Source organism: Mixophyes fleayi, chromosome 8, assembly GCF_038048845.1.
Source record: "Mixophyes fleayi isolate aMixFle1 chromosome 8, aMixFle1.hap1, whole genome shotgun sequence".
NCBI classification, from domain to species: Eukaryota; Metazoa; Chordata; class Amphibia; order Anura; family Limnodynastidae; genus Mixophyes; species Mixophyes fleayi.
In genome coordinates this window covers 136,221,354-136,237,280 of record NC_134409.1, presented here as the reverse complement: position 1 = coordinate 136,237,280, position 15,927 = coordinate 136,221,354, and the positions used below count along the sequence as shown (strand labels likewise).

At 40.6% G+C, this 15,927-nt stretch overlaps 1 protein-coding gene across 2 annotated transcripts in view; it reads right to left on the bottom strand.

Moving 5' to 3' along the window:
* Positions 1-10,800: 10,800 nt before the first annotated feature.
* Positions 10,801-15,927, bottom strand: part of RAD18 (RAD18 E3 ubiquitin protein ligase) — a 181,043-nt gene continuing 175,916 nt past the window's right edge. For both annotated transcript variants that reach the window (XM_075183735.1, XM_075183738.1), the window contains one exon: positions 10,801-11,032. In XM_075183735.1, coding sequence (XP_075039836.1) covers positions 10,933-11,032 — 100 coding nt within the window. In that variant the 3' untranslated portion in view covers positions 10,801-10,932. The remainder of the gene's footprint in view (positions 11,033-15,927) is intronic.

Here is a 15,927-nt window from a genome sequence, read left to right as displayed (position 1 = left end):
CTGAAAAGCAACAATACGGATGGATAAAAGCAGTGGTTAAAGTGGAAATTTAGAAGTGGCCATATGGAAAATGTAAGTTCTGGAATGTGATAGTGTTATAATGAAGACAGTAGAAGTGACGGCAGTATGGCGGTGTGGCATACCATCGTATACCACTTTGACCACTGGATAGAGCGTGTGAAAGTACAGTACCAGACTTTATGACGGTTCCATTGATTAGATGGATGGTCACTTTATCATGGACAGGATGGAGAAAACGCAGACCACTCAAACGGTTACCAGGCATAAAGTAAATGTTTTAAGCAGGAAGAACTCTGCCAAGCGACGGCACGGTAGGATCAGACACACAGACAGCATGGTGCCATCATCTGTGAATCTTCCCTGATGATGATTGCAGTAGATAGGATTATTGCGCTGGCAGAGTGCAATCCAGATTTTCAGTGCACACAGCTAATTTCTAATATAATACTGACTCGCTAGTATAGTCTACCTATTGCTACCTTTCTTATAGAAGACAATCCTCAAACCTAGGTGTATATTACAGTCTTGCATTCCACGATGGGACACTTTCAAAAATAAGGGCTGCATGGTTGAGGTCTGCATATTGAGTACATAAAAAGACAGATGAATTAGGGGAGTATAAAATGCTTTTTGGCTCTGGCAAAACTCAGCTTAATATGATTATTAACATAATTTAGTTCTTCAACTTTAAACAGTGTTTTGTCTCTCGGTGACTACCAGTTTTATCCCCATATTTCATTTCCCAGCTAGCTGAAATAATATCCTAGATTTCAGCTCATTCCGTGATCTGGATAACACAACTTTGACGTAGTTGCATTAACTTTGGCGACTTATTTTGTGGATATAAACTTGTCCGGCTCCGCCACTGACAAATAATAAGATATATTACCTGCCAGCGAAGGTTGCAGGGTAATTGTGTAATTTCACAGCAAAAATGCAGAAGCTGCGTTCGGTAACACATTGCACAGAGAACGGGTTAAACACGGCCCCAGATGTTTCTAATACAGATTTATAGCAGGAAAGGTTTTTCATGCAGTGAAAACCATTTCAGGCAGTAATCCCTGCTAAAAAAAAAAAGTGTTTGGGAAAAAAGAGCACTTTTAGGATTAGTTAAATCTTAGCAGAAAGAGGAAACTATCTTACAACAGACAAGTTGTCAATCTAATAACAAACACAACCAGCGAAGTGACTGGTGTCTCTCACTGTCCATCCCCAGCGTTCCACAGACAAGGTGGCTGAGAGGCTTCAGGCTGACAGACAGACAGGTACTTAATAACCCATATCAATCATATGAAATCATCTAGGCAGATTCAACTTTTGGGACAAATGCCAAATTCTTTAGAAGCCTGCATTTCATACCTGGGATGGGGGCTGGACGGTGAAGCAGACCATCTTGTGTAGATTGAAAAACAAAAAAAAGCTGGTTGTATAAATAAATGAAAAACAACGTGCCGACCTCAGTATGTTCACCTGCGGACCTTCTGGCCAAGAGCTATTTCCTTCTCTACACCTCAGTGAATGTAGCTTTGATGTTAAAGTACCAGCATGTAACATTCAGGCGGGCTGTGTTTCACAATCATTCATAACAGCTGGATAAGATCATGTTGTTTAGTGTCCAGTAAGATAAGCCGATCGGGTGTTACTTTGTATCTTATTTTTCCATTTTAAATGTCTTAACTTCAAAAGACCAAGGAGTAGCGTTACTAAAACATCTAAAAAGGAAAAGTGGAGGTGTTGCCCATAGCAACCAATCAGATGCTAGCTACCATGTTCTAGAATGCACTAGATAAATGATAGCTAGCATCTGATTGGTTGCTATGGGCAACACCTCCACTTTTCCTTTTTTTTTTTAAATCCAATATTTTTATTGAAATTTTTTACGATATAAACATACTAAACAACAAAAAGAAAAGAAAAACAATCGCATACATATCGGAATTAAATGACGGAATTTACAAGATTACATTAACGCATAATAATAATAAATGTGCTATATTCATTCAGGATCATACATCGTAAATGCTTATACATAAGTATGTTACACATGCAGGGTTTATTACATGGACTCAGATACTTATTATAAGAACTGCGGTAGCCATACATTTAAGTAGATAGAGCATCTGTACTAGATGACATAGGATAGAATGGAGACTAACCATCTGTACCAGATATTCTCAAATTCCTTCAGAGCCTGTCTGCTAGTATAAAAAAATCTCTCGTGCCTTATGGTGGTATTGACCAGTGCCTTCCAATTTTTAACCGTGGGACTCGTTGGGGCCAACCACAGCCTCGCTATGCAGACCTTAGCCAACATCAATAACTGTGAAATGTACATTTTTGTCAGTTTATTAACTTTCCCCTTCAATTGGAGCCCAAAGAGACAAGTGGCCGGTGAACTAAGAGACACTTCAATTCCAGTAACCTGAATACATCTCCTGATCCTTCGCCAGAAGATTTGTATACATGAACACTCCCATAGAAGGTGCCAAAAGTTAGCATTGATCGAATTGCATTTCGGACAGTTAGGGGTCCACTTTTCCTTTTTAGATGTTTTAGTAAAACTACTCCAAAGAATATATAATCATGGAGGATAGCATGAAGGAGAACCGGTATATACTCCTGAAGGAGAGAGTAAAAGAGGACCGTTATATACTCCTGGCGGAGAGATTGAAGGAGGACTGGTAAATACTCCGAGAGGATAGAGTGAAGGAGGATGGATATATACTCCTGGAGGGTAGCGTGAAGGAGGACCGGTATATACTCCTGGATAGAGTCCAGAAGGACCGATATATACTCCAGGAGGAAAGAGTGAAGGAGGACCGGTATATACTCCTGGAGAATAGCGTGAAGGAGGACTGGTATATACATCTGGAGGAGAGAGTGACGTTGGAATGGTATATACTCCTGGAGGATAGATTGAAGGAGGACCGGTATATACTCCTGAAGGATAGAGTGAAGGAGGACCAGTATATACACCTGGAGAATAGCGTGAAGGAGGACCGGTATATACACCTGGAGAATAGCGTGGAGGACCGGTATATACTCCTGGAGGATAGAGTGAAGGAGGACCAGTATATACACCTGGAGAATAGCGTGAAGGAGGACCGGTATATACACCTGGAGAATAGCGTGGAGGACCGGTATATACTCCTGGAGGATAGAGTGAAGGAGGACCGGTATATACACCTGGAGAATAGTGTGAAGGAGGACCGGTATATACACCTGGAGAATAGCGTGAAGGAGGACCAGTATATACACCTGGAGAATAGCGTGAAGGAGGACCGGTATATACTCCTGGAGGAAAGAGTGAAGGAGGAATGGTATATACTCCTGGAGGAAAGAGTGAAGGAGGACAGGTATATACACCTGGAGAATAGCGTGAAGGAGGACAGGTATATACACCTGGAGAATAGCGTGAAGGAGGACCGGTATATACACCTGGAGAATAGCGTGAAGGAGGACCGGTATATACTCCTGGAGGAAAGAGTGAAGGAGGAATGGTATATACTCCTGGAGAATAGTGTGAAGGAGGAATGGTATATACTCCTGGAGGAAAGAGTGAGGGAGGACCAGTATATACTCCTGGAGGATAGCGTTTGTGACTTTTTATTTTTAATAGTCATCTAATTAATACATGACATTCGTGCTAAAGCCTGTACACCCATTGTTTCCATAGTCTCATCTTATTTATATTTAGACAGGCAGACAGATATTTGTTGTTAGATTCAGTTTCCCAATTAGCATTCTTCCATGCAGTTCTAGCAATGACATTGCCACATTGAATTACAGATAAAAAGTCAAGAGGAGCTATATTTGGCAGAGTAACAATTCAATGAAATGTAATCCTTTCACAAATGATCTTTTCATCGAGCAATCTGTACACACAAAACAATGTCAATCTAATAAGCATATGTTACAATCGGCCCACACGCATAGCAATACCATTAGTTTTAAGTGGTCAATAATTTCTTGGGTTAAGATCTTGTCTGTGCCACTCACAGAGATACATAAATATCTCATTATAACATGAGAAAAAAAAAACACGACTTACACTAAACACATAAAGCTAAAACCCAGTCTGTGTATGGAGAGCACCATTCAGCAGACTGCCATTCTTTGTGTCTCTCTCATATCTCCTCCCAGGGATATTTTGTGTTATACGCTCACAATATAATAGTTTTGGAATGTGGCCAAGTGTGGGGGGGGGGGGGGGGTATGGGGGAGAGTACTGGTGAGGTTTTATGCTATTTAGGTCATGGTCAGGACACAGAAAATCAGAGTCTGAAGATTTTGGGCAGTCAGTTGTCCACGTCCCTCGTTTTCTCCTTTGTTCCTTATATTCCGTGTTCCCAGGTTGGTGATGGATCATTGTTATCATTCTTTAAAAGACTCTTCTTGGAGAAGTTGATGGCACTGCCCACTTCCTTGCTGTGATGTGAGTAGCTTTTTCAGTGGTACAGCCATTAAAATAGTGATCATCATGCGATCTCCGTCACACAATGACATTTTCTACAGTCACATACATGTTGTTTCCTTTAAGGGCGATTCCAACTCCCAACTGCGGAAAAAAAAACCAAGGGCTAAGATTGCCAGTTTTCATGAATGGGGTGTACTACCCTCTTCTCTAGACAGTTGTCGGTTTGGCCAAGACTGAGAGCAGATGCGGATGTCTAGATGCACTGCTACTAAATCTTCAGGGAGGACAAGTAGTTCATAATAAAATTAAAATTAGAAAACTAATTATATTGTGTGTGAAGATGCTCATTACAGATTGAGGTATTTGCCTGCCAACTAATAGCGGAAAGACCTTTACGGCTGGTCAAGATTTGGATGAGATCACTGATCAAAAGATATTCTAAAATGTTTCTTACAGACAGGAAATAAAAAAATAAATAAATTGCAAACCAGTCTATAAATAAGAATTGGATTCATTTAAAGGGAAAGTAGCCTTAAATATGTATTTTCTTTTTGTCTAGAATAGAGGCATGTATAATGTGACGGTTATGAGCTAACGTACTGTGTTGTGTCCGCCACTTCTTTGGCTGCTCTTGGATTTATTTTGAGCCCGTCAGGACCTAGCCACACAACTAATGTTGTCATATGTATCTTTTGACATTGATCCAGGCCATTGTATTGTGAGACGACTATCAAGCTCAATTAGATTGACAGTAGGGCTCTGGGAGTAGTTACAGGGGCTATGGGGAAGAGCAAGGGACCATGGCATCTCTACTGAATGGCAAGCTCTGCAGGCAAACATATTAGCACTTTCTGAATCTAACTAACTTTACATCCAACCATTAACGTTTTCACTAAACAAATGCAAAGCGATAATAAAAACATAGGGTTATAGGTCCCTTCAAGCTTCAAAAATTTAATTTTCTCACTGAACAAATGTCCAACTTGTGGACAGATGCACAGATTCCTGTGACGTGGATTCCTTGTCTGGCTGGGCTATTTATGGTCTTTAATAAGTCTTAGTTTGCTCTTCCCTAGGGTATAGATATAAAAATAGCTCAGTGTTCTTCACACGGTTGAGTTTACGGTTACTGACAGCTTGCAGTAACCAGCCGTACCCATCAGAGATGACAATGTCAGACACGGATGACAGGAGCTGCCCTGGGACAAGTGAAGCTTGATATTAGAACACAGAAGTGACGCATCGGAAATATCGTTCCTGGCCGTCTGGAGAATGTGAAATTTAAAGGCTATAATAATGATCATTATATCTATATTAACCCTTCCACTCCTAGAAAGTACATCCTAATCAAATATATTATCCTGCTCTGGGGTCTCGTTCATGCTGGAATCGCTGTGGTGTTTCAGTGATACACCAGAGGTGTTTGCTTTCATAGGGCCTCAGAGATGTGTAGTGGTAACATTCACTGTGACGTTCAGTGGACACTTGACAAAGGGAGACAGTTACTTTTGTAGTGGACTGAAAAGCCATCGATCTAAAGCTTCCAGGTCTACACATGAAATTCAAAATCCTCATGCAGTATGAAAATGGATCTCTCCCAGTGTGTTGGGCCCCGTATGTCACTGTCCCGTACAATGGGGTCCTGGCCACAGAATCTCCACCTCTCGTTCAGTTTTGAGAAACAATTCCCACCGACAGACTGTTTCACCCTTGCTATGGCTCCTCAGTGTGGGACCAGGTTTTGTAATCTTGTGAAAGTCAGTAAATGCCGATCTAGTCATTTAGTGATTTGCCTGAAAATACTAAAAAAAAAGGAATTATGAATTACGCTCACATGCATGGTCACCCACAAACCAATGTGATCAATGACCAACCAGAATTTCCAAATGGCCCCAGCAAAATCTGAGTTGATTTAGATCTGGCACAGTAGTTTTCTGTGGCTGAACTAAAATGTGTGTGACTTACAAAACTGCAAATCACTGGGCCTGAAGTACGTTAACAACTTGGCATAAGATCCTTTGTATGAAGATATTTTTTGCTCTTGTATACTTTTCATTTATTTTTGCTATTTTATGGCAAAGACATAAATCCCTTTATAAAAACCCTAAAAGACAATAAATTAATACTAAATTGGATATTATTAAAAAAGGAGATTTCAAATCCTTTAAGATAACCCATTTAAAAAGATTAATGCATTTATTTAAACATAGCATTAGACACTGCATGTAATTACTATAATATCATCATCATCATCATCATTTATTTATATAGCGCCACTAATTCCGCAGCGCTGTACAGAGAACTCATTCACATCAGTCCCTGCCCCATTGGAGCTTACAGTCTAAATTCCCTAATATATACACACACTCACACAAAGACAGACAGAGAGGGAGACAGACAGAGACTAGGGTCAATTTTTTTTTTTTGATTGCAGCCAATTAACCTACCAGTATGTTTTTGGAGTGTGGGAGGAAACCGGAGCACCCGGAGGAAACCCACGCAAACACAGGGAGAACATACAAACTCCACACAGATAAGGCCATGGTCGGGAATCGAACTCATGACCCCAGTGCTGTGAGGCAGACGTGCTAACCACTAGGCCACTGTGCTGCCCAATAATACACATTACATGCAAATCCACTAAACTCTCGCTCACATGCACAGGTTACAACTGAAGCCAACAGAGACACAGGAACGAGCCCAGCAATTTTGATCCTGTCATTATGCAGAATGAGCTGTATAAATTAGATGGCGATTCTTCCTAATACCAGGGCATGCAAATATGGAATAGAAACGGTAATAATTGCTCTGAGCACAGCATAACACGTAATGAAAATACAGTCTCACAGGTCTTCTTTTGCAGATAGCAGTCTTCCAATTCTTATTTATATCAAAGGGAAAATATAATTGGATTTACGCCGAGTGTCCAGCTTTATTAAATACATCTGTCCTTCCCATGAATTATACTGCTTAGTCAATGACCACATCCTACGTCGCTTAAAAGTCCCAAATTCTGGGGAGAATTAGACAAATAATTCAAAGCTGATTTTTTTTGCAAATGTGTTGAGCATGTAAAAGTAATCGTGGAAAGAATTATCTGTTACTATATGTCCCGAAAAACAACACAAAATTTGCTTTGGTAAATATTTAAAGGAAAAAAAATAAAGTAGTTCTAGGCTAAACGGATGCAGAACAACAATGTGTGGGTCATAGAGATATCAACCTATGGTACTGAAAGTGTTAAAATAGGAGGCCAGGAACCAGAGAATTAAGTGCTGATGCAAATTCAAAGGGAGAATGTTCTGATAGCCAATCAGGGAGGAACTCTTACCTTCCTAGGCATTTGTGCAATTTGACCACCCATATACGAGATCAGATTGTCAAAATGCACCCAAGGCGGATTTTAATTGTGTAGGCCACAAACTGTGCAACGATTGGCCAAACATGTACCTGGCCAGCATAATGGCACATCTAGGGAGCCTGTATTACTCCACTCAGACCTTATTACAGCTTGGCTGTAACACAACATCTATTAAAATATGACCCAAACAGTTGATTTTTTTTGGTCCTTCTGTGCACCGAGGCTCCAACAGGTTTCACAGCGAGTGTCCTTTGTGCAGAGATCATTTGTTCATATTCTGACCACATCTCAACCGCCCCGCAGCCGGCAGGAGACATCATTTCCATATGATTGAAGCGCTGCGTGGATGACATTTCTGCAGCGCAGGTGCTAATTAATCTAATTGCCTTTGATAGGTAAGAAAATTGTGCTGTTTTTCAGAGGAGCCTGGAAAACAAAAACACAAATTAAAGGTGAGAAAATACCCACTTATGCTCCAAGTCTGAAACATGAAATGAGATACTGAAGGAAAGGGCTGAGCCGGGGGGGAGACAAACGGCTGCGGGCAATCAGAACGTACTCAAAGAGAATTGATTATCTTTTTATACGTCCTGAAGCTGTTTTATATAAGCCAGGCACAGTTCCAATATGGAAGTGATAAGTAAGTTGATCCAGTTAGAGTATAAGCCGTACACAAACTGTTCCCTGTTAGCCCATTTTACTTACAAAGGACAATAATTCAATATTGACGTCAATGTTTCCAGAAAGCGTTTCTACATTTTCTCTTGAGGGATTGTACTAATTCTGCAAGTTGTATAGTTTTCACAGTAGACCGAGAAGTGCTATACTAAGCAGCCTTTCAGGTAGAGGTTGATCCATTAGAGGAATTTATAAGTACTTCGGTAGATAAAGGTTTAACAAGGTTTTAAGAGTAGACCTAAGTTCATGCAAGGTTACAGATTCCGCAAGAGGGATTTTTGTCTTCTGTATGAGTTTGTGTAAACATGAAACGCTTAAACCGTAATGCAGCACTTTATACGTTATTTTTCTGGCCACGTTTTCTCGGAGACCATGAAGCTGACACTCTAAAATTTGCAGCGCATGTCAGGGTGCACACCTGTTTGACGGTCCTTGGAACTGCCTCATGGAAAGCAAATCTGCGCCTGGCTTTGCGGATTAGCCAGTAGCGAGTGAAGCCCCAACAACCACCACTTTAGCTCTACACTATTTATAGAAACGCTTCCATCTGACTCACAATCCTGCTTGGTTTAGCCTCAGCTATGGTCTACATAAATGAGAGAAAGGGGGAATTGGTATTGGCTGGATTGCACGTGGCACTTTTCTGTGTGTACAAAGGGCATTTAGAAACGAGCTTTCCTTTATAAGCTCCACTGGAAGATGCAAACCGATTCAAATTATGGGATGAGATCCGATCTAGGTGCTGGAAAATATAAAAGGTCCTTCGGAGGTGGGATGGGAGCGACCGTGCACCTCTTGCCAAGCACCAAACATCCTTGTAAATATGCTTCACCCCTGTCCAACATAATGAAATCTGTTTTTTGCATGTGGGGGCAAAAGTAGGGGTACCTCTGAAACTTTTTTTTTAAACTGCAAAGCTAATGTCTTCAAATGTAAAAAAAAAAAAAAGAAAAAAAAAAGGAATGACAAGTAATAAGTATAAGTAATCTTGTGTTCCTTTAAAGGGGAGTTCAGCCACAGCTTCAGATTTCTGATACATACAATCTATCCCTGGACTTACTGTTTTATGATTGGCTTACCCTATAGTTAGCCGGCTGTCACAACCAGCAACAATAAAGGAAAAGGCTATTCCTTCAACTACCCCACTGCGGTCCAGAGGAGCCTTAGTTTCCCAAGAAATCACAAGCTAAGTGGAGTTCCCTTACAAACATTATCTCCTTTTTGTGTGAAAACAAAAAGTGTGCTCCCACAAACCAGCATAACAGTCCCCTATACAGAGATAATTGCATGCTAACCTAGCGGGTGAAATCTTCCTGGCGGGGTGAAACTTGTAACAATCCATCTGGAGGAATTCCTGCATCTCTGACATTTCCGTATTAATTACATTTAATTTTGAAACAGGAATAATCCTTACGATGAATGTGGCAGATAGTACTTTCATCGGAAGTCTTCTTAACAGGAAATAACACAGCTAAAGCAGGTATATCGGAGAGGCATCTGTTCCGAAAGCGCTAACTTTCCATTCCAGCTGTGATTTCTGGGGAAATCATTCACCCGTTGCTCAGTGGATGCTGCCATATTTCATTGAGTAAATGACAATGGCAAGGTGTGCCAAAACAGATATCTCTATGTGACCCATCTTTTCTTTAGGTTGTTCGGGAAAAAGAAACAGTTCAGCTGTGTCGCACCACAAAACATTTTAACGTTACCTTTTGATGATGAATAAGGGGCTCACATTCATATCAAGAACATGTACTGTCCAACACGAAAGCCTTAATATTGTTATAAACTTGCTCTTCCCATGAATGTGGCGAGGCTACAAACAGTTCAATATACTCTGCTGTGGACTAATCTACCCATTGTTTTCTCTTTGCCATTTATTTAGATAAAATGGATGATTGTCACTAATAAAGGAGTAACAAAACATAGAGAAAGGAAGAATAGTTTATTTTACAATAAAACCAACAACAAAACTGGGAAGGTGACCAGGTAGCGACGGCTGCCTCGGAGGTATAAGCGGGTGCGGCCACGGTCCATGCAAACCATCATCCAATCACATTGTCTCCATAGCTTTGGTCACTGCTGGCGCTCCTGGACACCCCCCCCCTACAAGAAGCCATTTAAGTTTTGCATATTTTATGCAACGTTCCCCCCGCACTCATTTCTGTCGTTACAGATCGTGTCATTATTTACATAGAACGCCGCTTTTCTATTGTCACTTGACACAATGTAATATGGGAGGAAATGTGTTATTTGTGTGTATAGTCCAGTTCTTTGGTTACATTATAAACAATAATAGTGTGATTTTAGCAACAGGAGAGTAGTAACGACATCCACCCTGCTCCTCCGAACTTGCTGTGCGCAGGGTGATTGTCCGCTGCTTATCTCAGGATTTCGAGAGGGGGAGGGAGGGGGGGGGGTGTCTCAGTTTAGCCTCGGGAGCACAAGAAACCCGTTACTTCAGTCGCCCCTTGCCCTTCGATGCCGGCCGCTTACACCGTGTTCCCCTGGTAGTGGAGAGTTTCCGTTTCTTGGCTTTGGTTCCGGTCTCATCACTACAGGCACAGGAGAGAGCAGAGTAGTTGTTAATATTAATTGCAACATTAATAAAATGAGTTCGTATTAGATCTATTAAAGGTGAGGAATCTGCTACTTTCAATTCAATTCTCTTCTGAAATTACCAGCTTACGCCCTCATTTTTATTTATTACATCCTATTTCTAAATCCTGTTTGACAGCCAATGAATAATGTGGGGAACGTTTATGAAACGGTTTAGTTGTGCATTAAATGAACAATGTTAGTGTAGCCAGAATGAGACATTTGTTTTTCGGCCGTCCCTAGAGAAAATAAAAACCGTCAGTTGAATGCGATTGGTTACAAGTATTTCAGCAAAGTTAGTTCCATCCAATAGTTTAGGCCAATTAAAGGTGACCCGTTACCCGCACCCCAACATTTTGAGGACCGATATTCAGCCTATCAATTCACTATGAACCGGTCACATCACTGAGGCAGGAATCAATTCTATTTTTTTTTTAAAACATGTGCCGGATCTGCCATACTGCTTTCTTGGCTAAGCTGCCATGCAAAGTTCTAGCTCCAATAATGATCACACACGGACATGGAGACAAGACTGGGTTGGTGGCTTGAAGCCATGATGAGGCCTGGTCCAACACAATTCTCTGTGATATTGGGCCTAGGGCCACAATTTTAAGTAGTCCTCCGCAGACGACGCCAACAGCTCATAAAATGGGAGCGGGACACACTGGGATTTTTAAGGCCAGGTCAACAACTTAACCTGAAAATGCCACAGAATATTTTTAAAGACAACCCTGGCAAGTTAGTTTGTTTTAGTAGATTTGATACATCCCCAGTAAATAGTTATTGGAATCAAAATATTTGAAATGATTCCAAACTACAAGACGTCATCTATAATAAGTTTCACAGCACTGATTTGAGAGTTGAATGTAAAGGTCATATTATTAAAATGTAAATGTATAATATATATAGTCTCCATATAAGACAAATTTTTCACACCTTGGGTTGTCCTATGATACATATTAATCTTCAAACAACCACGTATAAATATTGGCAAAACTTGGGACAAACTTTTACCCCATGGCTGTACCAATAAATTGCAAAGATTACTGGACCTCTGGGTTGCAGCTAAGGAACAAGGAGAGAAGTGGCTTGCTAGTGTCTCATTTTACCAAGTCTTAAGCTGTCCACACATGGTAGAGATTTTGATTGGAAATTCAAATAACCCTACGAATTACTCTGTGTGTGAGTTCACAATGTTAGCTCAAAATCAGATTGTCTGAGTATCTGACTCAGTATAGTGGCAAACCTGGTTGAACCATGACCCCAATTGTTGTGTGTGGGGTGACTGTTTCACCCTCTAGCGCCTGAGGCAACAAGTGAAATCACGTCCTTCTCTGCCTTACATAAAATGACGAGACCATTGTACACTTTAAGAAACAAACAAAAAAAATCCCAGCCTTAATATTCTTACATACATCACGTAGGTAGAAACTGCCGATTTAACATTCAATTTTATTTCATTATTATTTACATTTCCTAAATTCTGCTGCCCCCAAAACTTACCAGGAGACAGTTGCCTCATTACGGACATAACTCTGGTCTTAGCTGAAACCAGACAAGAGACTGAGGGTATAAGACCAAGGAGAGCAAGCAGTTCAGCAATAAATGGTCATACTGTGTATAGAGACTGTATTTATATTGTAAGTTCTTACGTCTGACTATTTCTAGATTTACCAAGCACATAGAGGTCTGAATTATTGAGCATTAGCTGGGGACAGGTCTGTGGTTTCTATACAACCATTCTTGCTGAGCAGCAAACCCACAGGAAAGTGAGTAACAAAACAGAGAGGTTACAAGAGCAGAAATAAAGCGAGTTTACTTCATTCCAAAAGCCAGAACCCCCTCCCCTTAAATTACAGTTTCCAGCAACAAAAACACATTATACACTCAGAGAGGACATAGTTGAAGGGGTTCATCTTCCCCACACCAGACCACGACAACTTGCAGCACTTCAGCTGTTGTGGAACAACAAATCCTAGAATGCAGCCTGTTTGGAATGCTGAGGCTTGTAGTTACACAGGTTGCCTACCTCTGCCTAACACTGCAAATTTCCAGTTATAGTCATCAGTGCTTTACTGACTTCGAAATTTGCAGGGATCCTGTGCGAGCTTCTGTAGCCCAATAATCTCTACAAAGTGCTTTATACGTTGTCAGACATATTATTACACAATGCTAGAGCACTGGCTCTACCTTTAATCTAATTTAACAACCTTTCCTGTGCAAAGATGATTGTTTTGTTGGAAGAGTCCCGGAGGAGCTGGGAGCCAGTAGGTATTGTGGTGAACATCTCATAATGAGAAAAATCTTGTCCCCTGGAAGCTGTTGCTGGAGCTGTGTTATGACTGATTGCTGGATCCTCTAGCTTGGTGCTGCTAAGCCAGTATTAACCCTTATTCTGCTGCTGAGGCTCAGTTTGGGTGCAAGGCTGGCAAACAGACAAAACTGCCTATGCAAAATGCACTTCATTGTCGATGAGAGATAACAGTCTGCCATGCAACACATAGGACTGGTATTAATCCCAGAACTGAACTACCCTTAACAGACGTGCAAACAAGCACTTTGGATGACGCACACCGTTTCTATTAGTGGGAAGAGACATCTAAAGCATTTAGGACCCAAAGCCCAGGAGTTTCAGCATCACTGTTATTCACAAACCACATTTTCCATCAATGTGTCATTCCAATACTCCAGCGCCATTAGTAGACAAGATGAAAGTACCAGGAAAAGTTAAACACAACTGATGAGAGAATACAAATGACATCAAGAATGAGAGGTCCCAGAGTAGAAGTGAGGCCAATTATTTGCAAATTATACATACAGATGTCATAAAGGATTTTCTTGGTTACAAGACGTGCGTAATTTAAGAGGCACCTGTTATACAGTGCTGAAAAATGTAACTTGAACAGAGAAGGCCAATTAAAGCCAGCCTAGTTGCTATGGAACGTATTGTTTAAACAAATCAGTTTGGAAAACCAGAAGCTAAATGACGCCCTCTCTCTATCCTGCTTGGTGCGTCTAGCCTTTTTGCCTAAAGCACAATGCAAAATCAGCGGTGGTGGGGGCTGTCCTGTTGGCTGACATTCTGAAACTTGAAATGGCGCAATGTTTTTCCGATTGGAATGAACAGAAGCCTGGATATATTTGTTTGTCCAATGTTTACCAACGGCTTTTTGACTAAATTACTTGGAGATTGTCTGTGTGTATAACATTCCCCTTCTTACTACCTGGTGTGGCAGTGCTTCTCACAGTGACAGAACTTAGTAATCATGTCTGTGGGCAAATCATTTCCCTCGTTACCTTGGGTAGCAGTGCTCCTCAAGTGACTATAGGATGAATAGATCAGTGATCACATTCCTCCTCATTACCTTGGTTAGAGGAGCTCTGCAAAGTGATTATACAATATACTCAGGTGTATGACATCCTGTTACTCATTAGCCTGTATAGCAGTGCTCTTCACAGTGGCAAGAGGAGGAGCAGGTCAATAATGATCTCTGTGTGTATGACACCATCATTGAGCAGCAAAAATGTAATTATTTACTTTCCTTCTGGTATAAGGAACCTACCGGTTATTGGGCTGCCGGCTATAATATCCCATAATATATACACACACACACACACATATATATACATACACAAATATAAATACTGATAATGTATTTTAAATGAAATTTAGTGTATCTTTAAGAATGCTTCACATTTTAACATGCTCAGGGTATGTATATATTTTAGAAATTGTAAGAAGTTTTGCAGAGGATGTTAGTAACAGAAGTAAAGATGGTATCTGCAGAAGTAGCTGATTACAAATAATGTAGTACCACCTTAAGGCTTCTTGGAAATTGCACCATAATGCTAGAACATGTACAACCGCAGGCTTGTCAGGAAACTGATCTTGTGATTCATCAACTGTTTTTGCACAACAACAAGTTCCTCAAAAGTACTATAAAAATGTGTAACCTGGTATGCATTAAAACAGAGCAGAGTCTATACAGAAGAGATGGTGTTGTGTATATTCTGTTCTCCGATCGATCGTAATGCATGCATGCAGGAAGATTTCCTTTGATTGTGTATAAGCTAGGCATCAATTCACGGATAGCATACTTTGGATTTGACACACATTCATACACACACACACACACATATATACACACACACACTGATATCAATGATTTCATTAGAGCACAAGAGCTGTGGCTGCTAGGTGAGTCAGTAGAGGTAGGGTTTACATCTCGTGCTTTATATAAGAATTTCCAGCTGTCACTCTGCGTTCTAAAATAAATCATTGTTTAAATCTCCGTCTCTCATCGGATGCCAAATGCAAACTATACATAGAGGAGACATATGATGGTCCAGCATGATAGATTAAGTATTAACAAATATTTGTGCAGGTCTGCAAACTTTCCCAAATGATTAATATAGTTAATTGGCTGGAAGCAATATAAATTTACTTTCATGCTTCGCTGGATTTTTGTTTTGTAATAGACAAATAATGAAAATCAAAGTAGGATCTTGTTCAGCGGGACAGAAAACAAGGGGTGCAGAAATTAACAGGTTCCCTTCAAATAGCAACTCGCAATTCCAAATATTGTTTTCTCTCAAGGTATTACAGATGCACATAAATCTGAGCACGTTACTGAAACATAAGCAGCTTACATTTTGCTAGTGATCTTGCTCAAATAGTATATCAAATCCATTAAACTGACAATTTAAGATACATAGGTATGTCACCGGTCCTGCCCCCTGCACACAGTCATTTTAGGTGGGGTGGGTGGGGATCTTGTCTAGTGACTGTTACCCACCGCTACAAGATGTGAGCACTGTAGCATTTGAGGGAAGGCAGAGATTGGTGGTGTAG